Genomic DNA, 21945 nt, shown 5'->3' on the forward strand with positions numbered 1-21945 from the left:
CCCCTTCCAGCTGTGTCCTGCAGTGATTGCTCTCCAAGGGATTTGGGTGCAGCCCCATGTGGGAAGTGCCCTGTGCTGCTCAGAGCTCCAGTCTCCTCTGGCAGCACCGAGGTGCCACAGCTGCAGAGCCCCAGCCACAGGCCCTGGAGAGCCTTTGGGAGAACCATAAATCTCCTTATTCCTCAGGCTTCTGGCAAAATGCAGGTGGGAAGCAGCTGAAGGGAGTCCACCCAGAGCACAGCTTGCTGTGGCCACCAGCCTGGGCTGTGCAGAGCCAGCTCCCTGTGGGCCACAGAGGAGGTCACTGTGGCCACCAGCCTGGGCAGTGAGGGAAGGTCTCTGCTTTGTTGCAGCTGGGCAGGGCTGGCAGGAGAAGCTGCCCCAAACCTTTGCTTCCGGTGTGAACCCTCCATTCCTGCCCCTGACAAGTCCCAGATTGTGGCTTCAATTCTTCATGCATTCAACCTGCAAATAATTTCAGCTTTGGAAAAGCTTTGCAAAAATCTTGGAAAACCTCATTTTTTTTCTTTTTTTTTTTTTCTTTTTAGTGTAACATTTTGACCTCTCTCCTCCTTCCAAACCTGAACAGACAAGAATCACCACAGCTTCTGCATTGCTTCTTTGGAAGGTGATTGTTTCTTGGCTAAGAGAACCCAGCGATGCAGTGTGGATTCAGAGGGAAATAAAACTGCATTTCAAACTCTCTAAAAACACCAACATTTAATTTTATAACATAACCAGGGGTTTATTCCACAATATAAACTGCAACATTTGATACAAGCTACCCAAAAAAGGAGAAAGCCAAAATACAGCTGTGGCAATTACTTTACAGATTTTTTTTTTCCTGTCTTCTACATCACAGGGCCCTCAGTGACACTAGGATCTAACATTTGCTGTCTGTACATCAACCAATGCTAGAAGCAACACGCTGTTCAGTTGTCATTCCAGTCACTGAAACCAGACATAGAAGTTATTGCTCAGATAAATAAACCTAGTCTACGAAAAACGAAGTGGAAAAAAACTAAAGTCTCCAAAGAGTTAACAGAGTAAACAGGGATTTCCTCAAAAGAGGATTATTGGAAAATTCATGGTGCAGGGGTTTTTTTGTTTGTTTGTTTTTGCACCCAAACCAAGCTGAATTAAATACGTCGGTAAATCCCAGAGGTACCTGAATGCTGTACAATAAAGGTGCATTTGTCAAATGCCTTCCCAATCGGTGGAAACCCCTGCAAACAGTCAGCATCTCAAACCTCAACAACCACAAACAGATCAAGGGAAAATACAAAAGTGTCAAAAATTGTTCTGAGTTCTGGAAAATGATCCCATAAGGATAGAAGTAGCACCATTTGCAATCTGGTTCTAAAACCAGCCCCTGTGGCTTAACTGGAAAACTGGGAACCTTCTTTACTCGAGTCCTGAAGGGTTGGTGGGGTTTCACTTGCGGCACTGGGCGTCCTTGCCGGCGCAGCTGGCGCAGATGTAATCCTCCTTCTCTGCCATCTCTGGGGAGATGCCCACACACACCTGGTGGAACCACTGGTTGCAGCTGCCGTCGCACTGGACCCAGTCGACCTGGTGAAGAGCAGACACAGGGGTCAGAGCAGGGCCGGGCAGTGTCCCACACTCGTGGGTCATCCTGGGGCTCCTGGTCTATTCACATGAGAAATGTCTGATCCACAGCTGGCTGGTGCTGGATATTCACTGTGCTCCCTGCTCTCCTGGGCTACGGGCAGGGTACACCCTCCTTTATCTCCCCACTGCTCTCCCACCTATCAGAGACTCAGCATCCCTCTTCTCCATTTCCAGCCTGAGCAGAGCCCCAGGCATGGATCCCCAGGCAGAGCCCATCCACACCTGTATCCCAAGAGCAGCCAGGACACAGTGTCTGCACAGCAACCACCTGCCCCCTCCCATGGTGTGCAGATGTTCTGATGCCACACGGCTGCCCGAGGGCAGGTGGGGTGGGTCCTGCCCATCCCAGCTGCACAGACACAGCCCTGGGTTAGCCAGGGCCTCTCAGCCCCCTCATGAACAGCTTTTCAGCAGTCCAACAGTCCCAGGGCAGCTCCCTGCCCCAGATCACAGCACTAGGAACACCATGGTGGGTCTGCCCCTCCTGACCTCGTCGCCCTCGGGCTGGAGGCAGTTCACAGCTGGGCAGATGGCATCCTCATCCTCAGAGTCCTCCTGCTCCGAGAAGGACGTGTCTGAGGGCAGCAAGTGGCTGTCGCTGCAACGCTGCAGCTCCAGGAGCCGCTCCCGCTCTCTCTCCAGTTTGTTACTGCACAGATCCTTTGAGTGACTCAGTTTCAGTTTCTTCTTTTTGGGTGTTCTCATCTTTTTTACTCTCGCTCTCTTCTCCCCACAGAAGGTCTCTCTCTCGAAACGCCGCTTCAGTTTTCTCTCCATGTAACTAATCCCATCCTTCTTCCCTCGGCAACACTCATTCTATGGGAAAGACATTTGGCAAGGTTGGATCTATGCAGCTAACACCCATTATCCTGTTATTTCATACCCTGATTTTAGGAATAGGTTTAAGTACAAGTGCAGTGTTTTGACAGTGCTGCATTTTCAGTAGCATGAGATGTGTACGAGGAGCCAAGGGCAGGGTCAGGCACCAGGGACAGAACTCAGAGAGAAAACCATCCTCATTTCCTGCCTGTGAGCCCACAGCTTCCACAGCAGCTGCCTTGGAAAGCCTCAACATAGGACAAGAGTCAAGTGTTCAAGGCCAGGATGGGACTTGGAACAATCTGATCTAGTGGAAGTTGTCCCTGCCCATGGCAAGGGGTGGAACAAAATGAGCTTTAAGGTCCCTTCCAACCCAAGCCAGTCTGGGATTCTGCAGAAATCAGGACAGATGTATGTAAAGTACACAGACTGACCATAAACACGTATCTAAATTTCAAAAATGTATTAGGCCACAAATTGTATTCATTATTTTGTAACTAATTTATTACCAACTTCTTGACTCCTTTTGCACAAGGAAAATGTATTTTTGTGGAAGTGCAGCCACACTCACAAAGCCCAGTAAAGCCCAAGGGCTGAGGCACAGCCCTTCCCCAGGGTGCCCCAGCTCAGTGCTGCTGTTGGACACTTGCCTTGTCACTTGTGGCTGTGCTGGGTGACCTCTGCTCTGGCTGCAGGGCCGGGCTCTGCTTCGTGAACAGGGCCTGGTACAGCTCCTGGATCTCGGGCAGAGAAACCTGCAGCAGCTGGGCTTCCATCATCAGCTCGTCCAGCTCGGTGCTAACCACTAGTGTGAAACATAAGAGACACAGCAGCAATTCTTCAGTGACAAGAACTGCACAGATAATGAAAAATCTCTGGTATCACAACAAAAAATTGTGAAAGACTTTAAATCTGCAACTGCATGAATTAGTTCTTATCTGCTCCCTCTTGACTGCTCATTTTTAACAGCAGGGGTAAAAGGAAAGATAAAGGCTTGCACAGAAGCTCCTGCACTGTGGCTCAGCACCCTGCCATGCTTCCATTCCCTGCTGGTTCAAGGATAAGGCATTGCCATCATTCCTGGCAAATTCTCCTGCTTCAGGAGCTGCAGGAGTGTGACAATCCCCTCAGGACCTAAGGAGAGGGTAACATGAACAAACTGAGTGAGGCCTGCACAGCAAGCCATGAGAGGAGAGGAAGGAAGGCTGAAGACAAGCCTGATGACAAGGTCCTGCTCTATGGTCACTACCCACTGCTACTACTGGCTCCAAAGACCCAAAGCTCATGCAGGGCTCTGAAACACTCCCAGCTGGAGAGGCCAAAATCTTTGCATAAGTAACAGCTTATTAATACACTACACCTTAAATATGAAAAATAAACCCGGTGACACAAAGAACTGCCTTGTTTGATGTGAACTGTAACATTCCACTGAAATGGCTTTTCTAACACGGTATGGACTGAGCTGCACAGACATGAAGGTAAGTCTAGACTTGTATCCCTGGAGCATTATGCATGAGGAGAGAAGAAATGATAAATAATTTCTGTCACAGTCATAAAATGATGCACAGCTTGTCTGTGGTGAGGATGGCCCAGAGCTGAATGACCCCAGCAGAGCAGAGCAGCCCCATGTCCAGTCTCTGGACAGTTGTGCTGCAGCAAAGCTCACATGGACTCATGTCCTGTGCATTATCCCATGGGCTCCAGCACCTCATCCCTGCTGTTCCCATCCACCTCCTGCACTTCCAGTGGCCCCTCCTCTTTCCTTCCCCCTTCTGCAGCTGGGCTGGGGCACAGTCTGGGGGAGCTGTTCTTGTGGGAAGGGGCCAGCCCTCCTGATTCCTCATCCCATTGTGCCACAGCTTTTCATTACACATGGGGAATTTCCATCCTTGAGCAATGCACCCCCCTCTGCCAAGGCTGGACACTGAGCTCCAAAGCTGCTGAGGAGATGGAGGAACAGCCACCAGGGCTATGCAGTCACAGGCCTGCTCAGCCACTTCCTGGTGACCAGGACACCCTCCCTGCCCCACCAAACATGGGGAAAAAAGGAAGGGGCAGGGGGAAATCTCCCAAACCAAAGTGAAGATTACAAACCATGAAGTGGGATGCAGTGCTGTCCTGTAGAGAATGGAGAATGCAAATACATGGTTCTGTTATCCCAGTCATGAGGCATGGAGAATGACATTGCCCCAATTGTCTGTGACACCTAGAAAACAAAACACAGATAGTTTCACTAAATGTGGAGTTTGAAATGCAGAATAACTGTGATAGGATCAACACTTGTTTCTCTTACAGCTACTGAAATCTTGTATCTAGTCCAAAAGACTGCAGGGACATGCCAACAGCAATCCCTGCACCTACTGACACTGCCAGGGGCATCTCACCAGGAACCTTCCACAACACCCTCTGCCTCACTAGCCAAGTGCCTGGGCCCCTTGCAGAATAAGGCTCTCCTCAATCCCTACTGCTGCTCCCAAGGGAATTTCCAAACTCACCCACGTTCTCACTTTGGCCAGTGTCAAAGCAGCCCAACTCCAGTGGTTACTGAAGAGCTTCAGTGAGTGCTGAATTAGCCCAGGTGACAGGGAGAACAGGACTGGGACAGGACAGGACAGCCATGGTGAGACACCAGATTCACCAGAAAACCACCTCAAATCCATGGAGACTGAAGTTTCAGCTCACACCTGCTGGGGCCCTGGCTCAGGGGGGTCCCTGAGGGACACTGAGGGACCCAGGCAGGGGGACCTGGTCAGAGGCTCTTCCACTGAGCTTCCCAGGGACCTCTGACTTGGGAAATGTAGTCACAAGGACCTGGACAAGCTCAGCCAGAAACACCCTGATTTGGCAGGTTTACTGACTTAAGGTCCAGACCCCTCAAAAATGGTTACACTGCTCTGGGTGGGAGGAACCTCACAGATCCACTCTGAGCTAACACCATCAGCCAATAAAACAAAACTGTTTCAATTTCTTGCCAGAACATCAACTTCTATTTCCAAAATCTTGGCCAGATCTTTTCAGCTGCACTAGCTAACCTAGCAAAATTATACTTTTAGACCTAAATGACCAAAAAATATCTCTTAAATACCTAAACACATTTTAATTTCTGTATCTTGACTTGTCTGTTTGAAAAATTTGGTCCACTAGCCACTGGCACAGTTGGGTGAATGAGAAGCAGCTGCAATGCTCTTGTCAGGTGCTGTGGAGGCTTGTGTTTTAATCTAAGTTTGTGTTTTAACGTAAGAAACACAGCCTAACTGTAGCTGGACTGGACTAGCTAAACTAAGGTGTTTCAAAATGTAAAACCAACAGAGTACGTTCCATTTTGGGGTGTTTCATGTTCTTCATACAGCACAGAACATTGATTTCTGCTATTTTTCTGCATTTGTTATTCTCGGGAAAATTATTTACCTCCTTTCCTTCTTTATGTGGGCTTTTTGCTGAAAGATCTTCACTGAAAAAAGACAAACTCGCTCACTACCCCACCTGAACAGCTGCTGTGCCTAAACCCAGCAATATGAGCAGGATATTCAGCTTGGGAGGTCTAGCAGAAGTGAGGAGAGGCAGCAAAGGATGAAGACACTTTGTTGAAAACAACTTTGTCTGAGAGCCAAACTGGTAATGCACAGGACAGTTTGTGCCTCTGTCAGTAATTCTCAACACTGATTTGAATACTTGTAGGAGCAGAATATAAAGACCAACGGAATAGTAAGCACTCCAGAAACAATAACTCAGCAGCTCTGTCATTAGTGGTGTCACAGCAGAACACAGGAGCTGGAAGAAGAGAGGGGAAAGCAGGCTCTTTGGGAGGAGCTGTCCCTGGACTCCAGCAGAAGGGAGCACCAAGCTGCTGCTGGGGCACACACACCCTGACTGAGGAGCACAGCAGGACCCAGCTCCTGACAGCCACAGCGCAGGAACAACCCCTCTGCCTTGTGGGGACTTACTGTAGGGAGGTACAGCAGACTGAAAGCCAGAGCAGTGTCACCCCCTGTCCTCACGACCCCGTGCTCCCAGTGCCACAAGCCCATCCCCGGCCCAGCCTCACCTTGTTTGTCTCTGGCAGCTGGCCCGCCGAGGCTTGCCACCTGCTGTACAGTAATCCTGAGCCAACTTTGTCCTGGATGCGTTTGAGATTCCCTGAATACAACATTTGTTGTGCTCTGTGCTGCCAGTTCACAGTTCTCTCGATCATGTAGCGCAGGGCGTCCCCCTCGGGCAGGCGCACGCGGATGCGCTGCAGGGCCGCCAGCAGCGGCAGGATCCGCTCCAGCGGCGGCTTCTCGGAGCGCCGGCACTGCGGGCACAGCCACACGCGCGGCCCCGGCGCCGCGCCGGCCGCCGGCACGCAGCCCGTGTGGAAGAAGCCCCTGCAGAGCTCACACTGGATCATGGGAGCAGCCGGCTCCTTCTGGCACAGACACACCTTGAGCTCGGCGTCCTCCTCGCTCGACAGCGCCTTCACCTCGTTGGCGGCTCGCAGGGCGCGCAGCGCCTCCATCTCCCTCAGCCGCGCCTCTCCCAGCGTGGCCATCTGAAAGGGAGGCAAAGGATGGCATCTCCAAGGGAGCACTGCTTGTCACAAACAAACAGGGTGCCCTCTGCTCCGTCACCCAACACACATCAGTCTCCAGGGCTTTAAATGTTAGAATGAAGCAAGGATGGGGATGTGCGGTGGGGCAGCAAATGGGATTGGAGGGGCAGCACTGGGGATCTGCCATGGTGTGACTTCAATTCCCTTCCATTTTCTCATGAGACCCTGAGAGAAAAAGCTTGACCCTTCATAAAAAAATAGCTCCTAACCCCTTCTCTCTTCCAAGCTTTTGTGTTTTGTAATACAAAAACACAGTCTGCCTTCAAGCAGCTCAAATCCTGAAGTGCAAGTCTGGCTTGCAAACACTGCTCTGGGAATGTGTGTCTCAACTGTCTGACTTTGGATACTCAGAAAAGCTTCCTGGGCAGTTTTCACAAATGCAAATGTACCTCTCACCCTCACTTTGTACATGCTTCCCAGTGCTCAAGGCCATGCCCTGACCTATGAACTTGCTCTGGGGATTGTGAACAGCAGACAAAGTTCAGGTGTATCCTGGATGTGCTGTTTACCCTCTCTGAAGATGTTCATGATCCTTTTTTCAGGAATCTTTAGCACTAGCTCCTATAAAGACAGCTCCTATATATTTCAGTTCCATAAAGGCTGTGCAAACTAGCTGCAACTAACTATAATGTATATAAATGTACCAAAGAGGGTTTATAGATATATACAAAGTGGTTATTTCTCACACCATAGCTTTCAAGCATAATTCCTGGACTAAAATAATCTCTGGAAAAATTAGACAGCTGTGTCCACCCTGGGCAGACGTGGGACTGGGGCACAGCACATTCCAATGTGCACACAGGTGCTGAGCTGGGCTGGGAGTGTGGGAAGGTTCTGGTTCCCCTCATGTGCCAGAAGCAAACCCTGCCACACTGAATGACCCCCCTCTCCTGGGTGCAGCCCCTGGGACTGCCCTGGGTCTCCTTGGCTAGGGGTGCCAGAGTCACAGAGGGCTGAGTGTGACCCAGGGCCCAGCCTGTCCCCACATGACCATGACAGAGACACCGCTGCAGCTCTGGGGATCAGACAAGACAGGCCAACACCAAAGCACTGAAAGCACAAGTTTCAAGTAGTTGCCATAGGCTAAAACTTAAATGTCCCACATTAAATTACAATCAAGCCCCATGCAATGAGCCCCTACTGCATCTCATGAGCCACAGGACATCATTACCTGGCCCAGGTGGAGGCTCTGCACTAGGTCTGCTGGAATGAAGCCCTTCCTCATCAGCAACTGAGTCTGGTCCACCCAGAGCAGTGTTTCAGTGACTCCATAACTCATGAGGTTTTCTTTAATTATTTAGAAGGTTTCTTTTAATTATAAATGGTGCTAGATTATTGTGTTCTTTGAAAGGATCAGACTTGGCCAAACCCTATCCCATTTTTGATAAGGTTTAGGTAAGGGAGGGGAAAACAGGTGTCCATTTTTTGTTTTCCTGTGCTTTGCTCAGCTACAGGCACTGCCTAGCAAACTGTGAGGCTGCTTAATGCACAAAGCAACAGATGTTGTTTCCACTGAAGGCAATTTTGGGAAGTCTGAAACAAACACAGCAAAGTGCAGCCTGCAGAGCAACACAGCAAAAACAGGGTGGAAGCCACACTCCTGCACAGGAGGCAAACAGAAAAAAAGGATTCAAGGAACTCAGAAGAAATCCCAGTTAGGAGAGATGTGACCACATACCGCGGATGCAGTGTCCTTGCTTTCAGAGAGTGCCCGCTCCAGGTCGCTCAGCGTCTCCAGCTTAGTGCTTTTCTTCTTGCCACTTGGCACTGGCTCCTTCAGCTTCTTCTGCTTCCTCTTCAAGCTGAGCATCCCGATGTCACACCAGGGACACAGCACCTGAGGGACAGAACAGCAGTGTCCCACATGCAGCAGTGTTACACCTGCACTGCTCCTAACGCACCTTCCTGCCTGGATGCAGCCACAGGCAACTGGTGAGAACTAGAGTTCCTGCAGTTATTCCATCAAATCTAAGGAATTAGGATGAGGTTATCTGGAAGTAGGGAGAGCTGGAAAGTTGGAACTTCAGTTTTGTAAAAGGCCCAGACCTAAACAACCCTTGTGTTTCACCCAGACTGCTGGGAGAGGGAGAGGGAGGGAGAGAGAGCAAGCGCAAATCCTGGGAAAGAGCAGAGATTCCAGGGGCTGCCCTACACTCCTGTCTGTCCCGACAGGAGGGGGCTCAGAGGGCCTCAGTGCTGGGCAGAGTGTACATTGCTCATGGACTGCAGCTGTGACACAGCCACAGCTCCAGAGGGGCAGCACACACAGCCCCAGCTTCACCCTGGCACACCTGAACCTGAGGAGGATCGAGCAGGCAGGAACCTGCTCACCTGCAGCTCAGCCTGATGCACTGGACTTAATCCAGTGCCACAGATTTGTCACTATTGCCACATTCATATGGAAAATGTTAGACACTGGCACTGCCTGCTCTTGTTGGCCACTGATTAAGAAGAATAGAGAAAACATAGCTAAATCTTAAGCATTTTAGAAGTTTAAAACTATTATTTAGAAGTATAGGTCACTAACAAAAGTTCTTATTAAAACAGTGTAATCCTAAAGCAATTCTGCAAATATACTTAATATTTACTGCTCTGCCCACACAGAGTCCCTGCACCATGCATGAGTGAGCAGGCTGATCCCCACCCAGGCCTCTCACCTCCAGCAGGGAATACGGAGAGTTCTCACACAGGAACGTGTTTGCTGCACACTCCTTCCACGCCTGCACTTCGGCCACCAGGGCCTCCAGCCTGGGCAGCTGGTCCAGGTGCACGGGGATGGAGCGGCCCCTGGTGACCAGCTCCACCAGCGTGTCCAGCACGGGCACGCGGCCGCCAGCCTGCGGGGGAAACGAGGAGATGCTGGATGCACAGCACACAGCACTGCCAGGGCACAGCAGGCACTCAAGGAGTTCAGGGCACAGCTTGTAAAAATGAATTTAATGCTCAGACAGCTCAGTGACCTGCACAATCAGTCCAACCTTTGTGCTGCTTGTGCACTTAGTCATTGACTACCAGACAAAACTAACAATGCATTTGGGGGGTGGGAAGCAAGAATACACTTGCCAAGTGACCCTTTAAAAAGAAAATAGAACACAACCAGAGACTGCCAACAATACAAGCAGTGTCCCAGTCTCACACTGCATTCATAGCAGAAAATCAAAATAATTCTGAAATAAAAAAATTATACAGTTGTATTATCATTGAAAAAAGATCTCCAAGATCAATTTCAGCAATTAACCCAGCATTGCTAAAGCCACCACTTGTCCCCAGGTGTCACATCCACATACCTTTTAAATCCCTCCAGAGATGGTGACTCCACCCTGGACAGGCTGTGCCAGGTCCTGACCACTCCTTTCAGCTAAGACATTTTCCCCAACATCCAACCTGAGCCTCCCTACGTGCAACTTGAGGCAGTTTCCTCTCATCCTGTCCCTTGTTCCCTAGGAGGAAACTCTTGATTCCCTGGCTCCAGCCTCCTTTCAGGTACTGCAGGGAGCTCCAGCACCAGAAGACAAGTTTAACCCAGGCTGAGCCATGCCAAGAGTGAGAACCACCCCCAGTATCCCGTGTGCCACTTGGGAGCAAGCTCTGACCATTCCCTTGGCATCACACAGCTCAGGCAATGCAGGTACCACACACCCAGAGGTAAAGCAGCACAAGAGTAACTCCAGAGGTAATTTCTAGAACAGGCAGTTGATGTGGGACTGGGGAAATATTCAGCAAAATAACCCCAACCTCTCTAGCAACTTCAAAGTCCTGATGCCAAGAGCTTCCTGCAAGTCACAGTGATTGCTGGCATTTAACAAAACATTCACAGAACCGAAGCAGAAGTTTTTGGCACAGACAAAACTAGTTTTCCATATTCAGGAGGCAGAATTTCGGAGTCCAGACCAAGAGATTAGCAAATGCCAAGAAAAAAAAAAAATCACTCAAATTCTTTCAAGACAGCCCTCAAATGAAAGTTAGTATTACACAAATTTTATTCCTTAAAAATATTTAAATCCAAGAAAATTAGTTTTTAAATAAGAGCTCAAAATAAATTTTTATTGGAAGCTGAATTTAGGCCAGACGGGCCTGAAAATACCCCTTAGTTAGATAGAGCTCACTTTATAGAAAAAAAATGAGGACAAATGAAAATATTTGGCAATTTACACCAAAAAGTGAAATCAGAGCTATCCCAGTGCCACTCTAGTCTGATCTGGGCAGTCCCACTGACCCCTGGCTTGAACACTTGCAAGGCTGAGCCAGGAACTACTTCTGTATCACCACCCTGTACCTCAGTGTGGCACAAAAACGTGATCAACGAGGAGTTGTTACTCAGCAACTCAGAAAAAGTGACCTCAAGGTGAAGTTCCGCAATGCAGTAACTTTTTAACCTTACATTTTTGCTAATAGCTGTTTTATAGATTTTATTGCAGGCAGCTAGTTGCAAAGGTGAAGGAATACAGACCAGAAACAGAAGCAAGAATCAGGGCAGTGAGTGTAGCTGCTCCATGGCTGAGGGAACCAATGTCCTGGACTGGTGCTCCGAGTCAGAGGGCCACCGGAGCCCTGGAGCACACATGGGGTGTGGGGTGGCTCTGGTGACACGAGCAGGGTCATTGTCCCTGCCCAGCAGCCAGGCTCACGTACCTGCAGAGCCTCCACCTCCTGCAGCCAGTCCTTGGCCTTCTGCACTGCATCCTTGAGTGCTGCTCCATTTGGGAGGTAGGCTGGGATCTCCTCCAGCTCCTTCACTGCTGCTGCCAGGCTGCTCAGGGACTGCCGGGGCCTGGGGGAACACAACAGCCCAGATGGGAGATGCTGCTCACAGGGGGGCTCTTCAATCACCTGAGATGTTAAAATCAGAGGGCCACACCAACTGATGACGCTACTGATGATGTTCAGTACTGGGTGCACCCAGCAAAGCTGGGGTGTCAGGAGCAGGGGAGGTTTAGAAATGTCTGTTTGCTTACTCCAGCCTCCTACTAGAAATATTCTCACTTTTGGACTTAAAGAAGATGTACCTTTTATTAACTTTTGGATGACAAACCCCAGACCAGCACCAGCAGAGAGATTCTGCAATAGGAGGTTAAAACCCTGAAATGGGCTTTTCTGTATTTCCCAGTTTGATTCTGAGGTTTTAGAGAGGTACAAACACAACATAGCTCCCTATCAAATGTTGAACCCAAACTTAGTCAGTAATGTGCTATATGAAGCTGTTTTAAAATACTGTGGTTAGTAGTGGGTAAGAAATGTTCCAATACTTCAAGTATGACAAAATTAAAAAAAATAAAGGAATCTTGAGGGAAGAAACGTGGCACATAAGTTTGTGCCATGTTCCTAATTTTAAGTACACGGTGCTCTCCCCTATTTTACTTTATAAATCAGAAGGTAAAAACCACAAGAAAACTTTTCTTAGTATTTGGCTTATTTCCTTCTTCCCTGCACCAATTAATCTAGAAAAATCTCCTCCTTGTTACTTAGAAATAGTCCTACATTGACCTCTATAGACTATGAAGTTTTACCTGCTGGTGGTACCTATCTGAGCTTGATCTGAACACGTGTCCTCCAGCCTGAAACTGGGGAGGGGAGAAGGTGGAAAAGAAGGAAAAGGCATCTTAAGCCCCTTTCCTGTGGCACAAGGAGAATTTACATAAGATGGTTGAGCAACACAAACACTGCAAGGCAACCCCGACACCTGAAACTGCTCCATCCCTCACCACCCCCTCCAGCCCTGTCCCTTCTGGCTGGCACAAGCTTTGCCTTCATGCTGGGAACTTGATGAACAAAGGGGAGCCCCTCCAGGAGCCAGGGCACTTCCACCTGAAACAACTCTGAAACAAAACGCAGCAGTGAGATTTAGCTCTACCTGGCCTTGATCAGGTTCCTGGCTTTGTCATCCCAGTGCTCGGACACGGTGAGGAGCTCCTGCAGCTTGGCCATCGCCTTCTCCACCGCCGGGTAGGGCGCGAGCCCCACGCCGGAGTCTATGAGGCGCCTCATGTCATCCAGGGTGAGGGAGCCCTGCTCGGCGCAGGCCAGCTGCACGTCCTCCAGCCAGCGCGCCTGCTCCAGCCGCGCCCGCAGCTCCGGCAGCTGCGGCAGCTCCACGTCGAAGTCAAAGCTGACGTCCAGCAGCTCCTGCAGCTCCGCAGCACTGGGCATCTCTTCAGAAAGGAGCTTTTGGCTTTGCTGTTGGAAAGCTTCCACACGGTCAAGGAGATCCTGAAATACACAAATGCAACGATAAATCAGATGAAAGTCCTCTGCCAGGTCACTTGACCATGGAAGCAGCAAAGTTAACCATGGAAGCACAGGGTCAACAATGGCAGCACAGGCTCCTGGCAAACCCCCTGCTGCAATGCCACAGTGCACGTGGCAAATTATCCCGAGGACTGAAACACTACAATAGTGTCTTCAACACACTGTGTTGCCACCACCTCCTCGTATGTAGCATGGCCACAAGCTTGGGAATCCCAGAACAAGGCAAACCCAGTGACAGGGTGTCAGAAAGAGGGCTCAGAAGAACAGAAAGGATGGAAAGGGAATTTGAGCACTCCATTGGTGTTGCTGTTTAGCTTTGTTTTGGAATGGCTCAGGCAGCTGAGGAACAGCAAGGTGAGGATTATGAAGGCTTTGCAAAGCACTGGGAAGGACACAGAAGTTCTGAAGTTCATTTCTGCTGCACTGCTAAGGCCTTTGAGCTGCACCCCACAGTCCCAGTGAGCCACAGGCATTTTACTCTCTCGTGCAGGGAAGCTCCTTCTCTCTCTCCATGCACTCAGCAGCTCATTACCCCAAAAGGTATTTCTGGGGTTGTTTGCACTTTCCCCAGGATAAAGGACAGTCATGCAGAGCTATCCCACAGTGAAGGATGGGATTATTCTGTATGAAGCAACCTGACCAGTACTCCCAGTACTGCCTGAAATGCTGTTCCTGCAGGAAGTTCTTCCCTCACAGCTGACACCTCGGCATTTTGCCAGTGAGGCTGTTTCCCAGGGTGGGCAACCTCCCTCAGCATGGAATCAAACATTTTTCAGAGATAGGCTGAATTATGAACCCATCTCCAGTAATGCTGGTCATTTATATTAACAGCCTAATTTGCACAATGACATATAATTGAGGCTTGTTGAGGATGATACAAAGGAACACTCTGACCATATGTGTTTGTTATTCTCCTGTTCAGGAATGCCAGATGGAGAGGAACTGTTTGCATGTCTGGCATTTACAAATTTCTGCTTTTCAACCAGCAAGAAAACCTCACAGCTTCAGTGCTATAAACAAATAACTGTAAATAGGACTGCATCGAATCTGATCCACACACTGCAGGGCAGATAAAGCTTCCAAAGCAGCAGTCAAAGCTGAGTAGAACTGGTTTATTCCCATTCATTTTCATGGCACCATCTGGTGTCTCAGTGTTGTGTGGATACTTGAGGGATGGTTCAAGAGCTGGACATGGCATGTCCTTGTTTCAAGTGTCACAAATATGCAAAGCCCTTCTCCTTTAAGACAGGAATTGCAGCTGCACAGAGGTTGGCTTTTTGGGTGTGGTTTTTTTTTGTTGTTTTTTTTTTTTTAATTGCCCCTCAGTGTGATATGGAACATTTTGGCAAATTCTGAAACAAGACCTTGAATTACTTTCAGCTTGCCTTGAGGGCTCATCATCTGGGGAGCACAGAACCAGCACAGCTGGTGGTGGTGGTGGGATTCAAAGTGATCTGACTCCAGCCAGCAGCAGGTTCTCTGCTAGAGAGAGGCACTGGCCAGCTTGAGCTGGGTTTGGCTGGAGTTATCTGTGGGGTTTCCTGGAATGTGGGTTGAGAGCACAAAGAGGGATCTAATTACAAAACTGAGAAAGCTGATTCTGGATTAACAAAAAAGGAAAGTAGTAAGAATGAGAGAGCTGTCCCTTAGAGCACTGGGGAGTTTGAATGTTCTCAGATTAACCTGGCTTTACTCATAAGAGCAGGCCAGTTAACTGACTCCAAACTATAACTTGTAGTTACCCAGGTCATCCTGCTCCTTCTCCTACAATCCTTCATACAACATGAATGGTTTGCTTTGCCTGTGCACTATAAAACTCTGCTGACCACAAACAGCAGCTGGTCAGAGCTCCTTTCTTAAGCATCCCATGTGCTTAAGTCACCCCAGCCTGCCAGTGGCCAGGTATTAACAAACAGCAAGATGGGAGATGAATGCAGGGCAAACCCATCACTCTGCAAATGCTCCTGCTCCCTTCCCAAGGCTGCCCCAGCTACCTTCAGCAGTGGTGTCTGGCTGAGGACACAGGGCAGGGCGTAGAGCTGCCTCACGAAGAGCCGCAGCTCGTTGACTGTCAGCTGGTTCTGGCACTTCCCTCCCCCGGAGCGGTACCTGCAACGACACGTTCGAGTTCTGGTCAGCACTGGGAAAACAAACACCCAGCACTCAGCTCCCAGGCCACGCTGGACAGGGCTTGGCAACCTGGTCTAGTGGAAGGTGTCCTGCAGGGAGTGGAACAACATGAGCTTTAAGTCCCTTCCCACACAAACATTCTGTGATTTATTGATTCCCTAACATCTGCTTATGATTTCATATCAGCCAGGCCTTCTTCAGGAACAGCAGAACATTCACAAGCATCCAAGCAGCCCAGGGCTCACACACGTGGGAAAACTCAGTCTGCCACTGCAGAACGAGCTATTGTTGAAACACTCATATTAAATAGGATTCTGGAACAACTACTCAGGCTTGGAAGGGCACTGGTTATTATGGAATAAAATTAAGCTCTTTTTTCCAGAACACAAAGCAACTGTGGATAAACTATTCAGTTATGTTGCAGTTGCTATTGTAGTCAGCTCTGCCCATGTCCACACCAAAAGAGAACAAATCCCAATTCTGAATGGGTTTTGTATTGACAGGTTGTGTAGGCACTTCTGAAAAATCCTCTCTACACTGAAATCAGCATTTTTATTTTTATCTAAAAGCTTTGTAGCAAATAAGTGGCTTATAAGTGTTAACAAATTGCCCAATATTAAAAGTCTCTCTAAACTCAAGCCAGTATTAATGAGATCTGAGAACCCTGAACAGAAAAGGAAAGAGATCCCTTACAATGCTGGCTCCAATTGAATCCACAGTGTGTTATTTATACAAAAGAGGAGAACAGCCCAGCAGGATATGCCAGCATGACTGGAATGTGAACACTATAAAATAAATTTTAATTTACCATTCTGGTGTAAAAATAGGTATTTTTAATGGATACACAGGATCACATTCAGAGTTCCAAACCCCACAGTCAGGTGAAGAATAACATGAATTCAAAGCCTCAGGTACAACACAGGTTTCTTTACATGCTGCTTTGTTCTACTGGTTTTTGAGTAAGCTCCACAATGTCTTCCAAGAAAAAGCACAAGTTTTTAAATACATAAATATTTATATACATATACATACACATATCTAAATGGCATAGCTGTCACAAGATGTTTTTGAAAATCAGAAATTACATGAGCCTAAGAAAAACCATTGACAGAAGCCAAACCCATGTCCATGCAGGGTTATTAATTACAAAGGTCTCCAAGCACAAATCTTCAGAGACTCTAAGGAACAGAACAGGTTTCAGGAGACCTAGAGAAGGAAGGGGATATAGACAGGAAAAGCATGGCAGCAGGGCAGGAACACTGTTGCCTTCCAGTGCCAGGGGAACAAGGGCCACACTGTGCTCTGGTCCCATTCAGACGTTCACAGAACCTCTCCAAGCCAGCATCTGTGAGTGTTTAATCCCCCAGCACCAAGAGAACCAGAGGAAATAGGGATGTACAGTCCATTTGCATCTCTTCAGGTACTGCAGAGGAGCTGGTGAGCAGGAGTCACAGGATTTACTATGATTATTACCTTCTGTCTTGGTCTTCTCCCCATGAACCACTGTGTTTACTGCACTGAGGAAGATCCCCCAGGGTCACTGACTGCTGTGACTGACAGGGACAACCTTCCTGGAAGGAGACAAGTCTCCTGCATGACTCCTCCAAACTCGGGATCAGACCAAAATGCCCAGTCCACAATAGAAAGTTTGCCAAAAACACACATAAAATTATAGGCAGAATCCATAATCCTTCCTAACCAACACCTGGCACTAGGTGTGATGGAGGTTGTCAAGCATCCTGCAGATGTGAGCTCCAGGCATATGAATCTGCATGTGATGTAACATGTATTAAGATTTTAAGCAGGTAATTATCTTCTTTATATTTTCCTTCAAAAGCTGTGAGCATTCCCCACTTCAGCCTTTTAAGAAAAAAAAAAAAATCAAGTAACATGGGTTTTAAAACAACTAAAAACTATGAAAAAATGAAACTGGACTTTTCCCAGAAACATGTCAAAAAAGATTCAAGAAGAAATTGTGAGAGAAGGACTAAAACCTCTTCTAGAGCAAATAAGAACCTCAATGCAAGCACTGCCTCAACACTGTTTACAGCAGCAGCACAGGGTCAATTACTTGTCACAGTCTGGGATGCTGCAGGAGCTGGCAGACCCCGCTGTGTGGAAGGCTGAGAGCCTCTCATGGTGAGAAAAGAACAGACCTAGTCAAGCAGATGAAGATAAAATTTGCTCCCAGCTCCTCCCAGGCCAAACAAAGTCAGGGACACATTCAGTGCAGGAAGGACCCATCTGGCACAGAGGAGCTGGAAGGGCCTGGCTGCTGCTCCCAGTTCAGCACTGGGAGACCTGAACAAGCACCAGGGATGGGAGAACACAGACTGGGGATGCCAGATGGCTCAACACCAAATGAAGGAGCAGATCAGAAGTGGACAAGTCCTTTGATGATGGTGCCTAAAATCTCTAGGTTGGAAGTTCCCTCTGTGGCAGAAATCATGCCTGTGGGAGTGCTGAATTTCTCATTTCCTGTTGCAGTGTTTTTATTTTGCTGTTACAGAGGCTTCATCCTCCTGTGTGTGCAGGACAGCAAAAGTGAATTTTTATCAAGTTCATACTACAAAGGCTTACAGAGGGAACACCAGGAAGGAAGACAAGAATCACATCTAAGTGTGACAGAACATTCAGCAACAGACAGTGTGACAGAACATTCTGCCCCCAAAGTCCTTCCAAGCCAGTCTTCACTGTAGTGCAAGAGCACAAGAGTGAGGAGCTCCATGACCCTGCTGAGACAGGTGAAATGCAGGAACCACATGTGCACATCTACCAGCACAAAAGGCAACTGCTCCAATAAACACCACATTGTTCAAAGCAGCAGAAATGGCTGAAAATTCTCCAAATGGGACAAATAACAATCGATTTTTTCTGAAGTACATCACACTTAAGATTGGTGGACATGAGCCATACTGTTCTCCACATACATAAACCCAACATTTTCTTAGAAACCACCATCCTGCAAGACTCAGTGTGCCCATGGTGAGTCTGGGTGCCCTGATCAATGGCTTTAAGCTGAAGGAGGGCAGGATTAGATGGATGTTGGGAAGGAATTATTCCCTGTGAGGGTAGTGAGGCCCTGGCTGGCACAGGTTGCCCAGAGAAGCTGCAGCTGGCCCTTCCCTGGAAGTGGCTAAGGCCAGGTTGGACAGGGTTTAGAGCAGCCTGGGATAGTGGAAGGTGTCCCTGCACATGGGGTAGAATAAGATGAGCTTTAAGGTCCCTTCCAACCACACCAGTCTGGGATCTATGGGTGAAGAATGACACAACAGAAGATAGTAATTAGAGAATCCTGAGAGAAAGGCTCTTACATCAATACAGGCACAACTAGACTTGTGCAATGAGGAGAACTGGCCTTAAGCCCTCTGTTCTGGCTCTTTTCAGGTAATTTCAGACATGGAGTGCCAGCAGGACTAGGTAGGCAGCTCACAAAGAACATTGCCTTACTTCAAATCCCTTGAGCAAATAACCTGCCTAAAGGATTCAATGTAAAGAGCAGGTATTTTTTCAGAGCTCTCATACAACATTCCCACCAGCAGCAGCTCAGGGAGTTAAGGCACTTTGTTTTTCCACAGCACAGAGCGTAGTGAATACAACAACACCTGCACTATGGACAGATTTACAGTGCCCCCAGCACAAAGACAAGGGGACTGTATCTCGCTGAGTGTTACTCTGTCAGACATACCACACCATTCTTACTTTTCAGGGAACACTTGAATGAATTTACAGACTAACTGTCAAACACAGAGGAAGAAGAGATTTGAAAACTCAGGATGTTTAACTTATTACATATAGTAAAGCTGAATTTCCCTGTCAAAGATGACTGCTGAGGAGACAAAGATTCTTTTAATTTTTAAGTCTTGCAGAGCACTGGCACCCACCACTGGCCACTGACATCCCTCTCTGGTGGTCCAATTTTGCTGCAGACATGGAGTGGCACTTACCTGGTCTGTCTCTTGCCATTCAACAGCTGCTGGGCCACCGAGGCACATTTGTCTGCGTCCTGCGTCACCAGCCGCAGGTGTCGCAGCAGGTCATTGTCTGGGAACTTTTTCATTTCTGATTCTTCTATCAAAGCCTTGAAACTGATGAGACCTGTTGGGAAAGGCATGAAGTTAAGAAGTCTCCCTTTGTGATGGATTTTCCATGGTAAGGCTTAGAAACACAACACATTAAATGTATTTCTATTTCTACTTCAGTTACACTTTGTGTCAAAATGATTTACAGTCTTGTCACACAGAGACAGCTTAGCATCATTTCTGGGACTGTAACAGCTAAAATATTTACTTAAAAACATGAAGTGATAAATGATTTCTTTTGATTATCACATAAGAAAAAAGTTACTACAGTTTGCAAACTAAACACTGGAAAAATAGTCCTTTTAAATGATGTGCTACAGGCAGTAGGTAAAATCCTCACTTTTTTTGTTGTTGATCTTCGCCTCCAGGGCCTCGTTGACGTTGGAAGCCCACTCGTTGTAGGACTCGGCGCGCATCTTGAGCGCGTTCATCATCGGGTACAGCTCCTCCAGGGTGTAGCGGTACCTGCGGGCAGCACACGACTCAGACCTGCAGCAACACTGCAGCAGCAGGAGGGTGGAACGAGGGGCACCAGGATGAGGACCCAGGCTGGATGGGGCTCAGGGCAACCTGGACTGCTGGAAGGTGCCCTGCCCATGGCATGGATGGAATGAGATGAGCTTTAAGGTCCCTTCCAGACCAAAACCATTTGGTAATTCTAAGATGTGTTGGTCCATACAACACAGAAATAAGCTTCTGTGCACTCAGGGTTACACAATTAAGACCTTACAACCACACCATGTTCCTTTTGAGATAATTTCAATGTTGTAATTGCTTCAAAAAGCAATTTCTATGGGACAATTAAGGAATTTGGACACTGTGTCAGAGTAAGCTACACTCATGTTGGACAAAAGATGTACTAAAGAGCACAGAAAAGTTAACAACGGGAAGGAAAGCTCCAAAAAGCAAAACAATACTCCTTGGCAAGGACTGGATCTAAGGGACAATGACCTGGTTGCTATAAATAAAAATGCAAACTAACTTAGCCAGCAATTTTTGCCATTATAGAGCAAGAAGAGCTGAATGCTGAAGAGGCTTTGTGTGTGAACACAAAACAGTCCCATTGTTGTGGGGGCACTGGATTTGCAAAGGACTGAAACAGAGACAGAGAGCAGCCCCACTGGCAGCAGAGATTACCAAATCGCAGTACCTACAGACAATACTATCTCCAGATCATGGTGTTAGTTACCACCTCAAGCTTACCCCAGTTTATATTTGTAGGTGGGACAGGAGCAGAGGTCCTCAACGTGGTACAAGCACACCAACAAGCCAGGTTTGCAGGGACAATAAACTGCTGACATGAAGCAGGTGGTTTTACACTTCAGGCACTGTCGCTCATCATCAGGGAACAGCTCAAACGTCACCCTCTCCGAGTCTGTCACTCCCTGCAAGAGTGTCACATCAAAGCCTAATGAAGAAGTGACTGTTCCAAAGAGGAGGCTATTCCAAGCTAAAACACCAAAAGGTAACTTTATCAAAAGAATAATGAAGTTTAGATACAAGACACTCAGCCCAGGTAGACAGAAATCTTGGTTAATGAAAAAATCAGCTTTTCTGACCAAATGACTAGAAGTACAAATATTACCTTTAAAGTGACATTCTGAACAACATTAAAGGGTAGGCACTAAAATAAGGTGCATGATCAATGATTCTTTACCCAGGTGCTCCTCTAAAATCCACAACTTAGGAAGGGACTAAGTACCTCTAGCCTCTGACACCCCAATACCAGAACTAGCATGTTCTCACATCACTGTTTCAACTGTTACTTCATTAATTAGAATGAATTCCATCCCTCCAAGTGCTGAAGCCCAGGTTGGATAGGGCTGGGAACAACCTGGTCTAGTGGAAAGTGTCCCTGCCCATGGCAGGGGATGGAACAAGATGACCTTTGAAGTCCCTTCCCACCCAAACCATTCTTTCCTACAACTCACCAGTTTATCAACCTTCTCACGCAACCTCTTCTCCTCTTCAATCATAATAGCCATATCTTTCTGGACTGTAGATGCCACCACAACGTCGAGGACATCTGCTTTGGAAGCCATTTTACAGATCATCTCGTCGTGGGAGAAGACGCAGTAGCGGTTGAGCAGCCGGTAATGCTCCACGCACTGCCGGCCCAGGGGCAGCTGCGGGGCAGACACGGCATCACAGGCTGCACTCAGGAAAGGACACCCAGAAACTGCCCCAAGGAGAGGCCAAGACAAGACCTTCCAGCAACAATATTCATACTTCAGAGAGTAAAACTAGAGAAATCAAGACCCCAAGTTGTGCATACCAGGAATGCTCTTTCCCAGTGGACTCTATGGGTGTGAGCTGAGGGAGGTGCCTTCTCTTGCAGAGGTTGTAATTAAAGACTACTAAATCACTAAACCACAGTGGGCTCAGAAGATCCAAGATAAAAATGCACTGAGGCCAAGGAAGCATCCAAAGGACAAGTACATAAGC

At 47.9% G+C, this 21945-nt stretch overlaps 1 protein-coding gene across 1 annotated transcript in view; it reads right to left on the bottom strand.

Annotated features, from left to right (window-relative positions):
• Positions 1-706: 706 nt before the first annotated feature.
• Positions 707-21945, bottom strand: part of KDM5B (lysine demethylase 5B) — a 52135-nt gene continuing 30896 nt past the window's right edge. Inside the window, 14 exon segments of the mRNA XM_039698512.1 lie at positions 707-1572; positions 2122-2448; positions 3102-3256; positions 4546-4657; positions 6497-6982; positions 8721-8879; positions 9700-9879; positions 11675-11813; positions 12894-13249; positions 15283-15397; positions 19366-19516; positions 19841-19965; positions 20704-20885; positions 21432-21626. Coding sequence (XP_039554446.1) covers positions 1435-1572; positions 2122-2448; positions 3102-3256; positions 4546-4657; positions 6497-6982; positions 8721-8879; positions 9700-9879; positions 11675-11813; positions 12894-13249; positions 15283-15397; positions 19366-19516; positions 19841-19965; positions 20704-20885; positions 21432-21626 — 2820 coding nt within the window. The 3' untranslated portion in view covers positions 707-1434.

This window comes from Passer montanus, unplaced genomic scaffold (assembly GCF_014805655.1).
Source record: "Passer montanus isolate IOZ18808 unplaced genomic scaffold, ASM1480565v1 scaffold127, whole genome shotgun sequence".
NCBI classification, from domain to species: domain Eukaryota; kingdom Metazoa; phylum Chordata; class Aves; order Passeriformes; family Passeridae; genus Passer; species Passer montanus.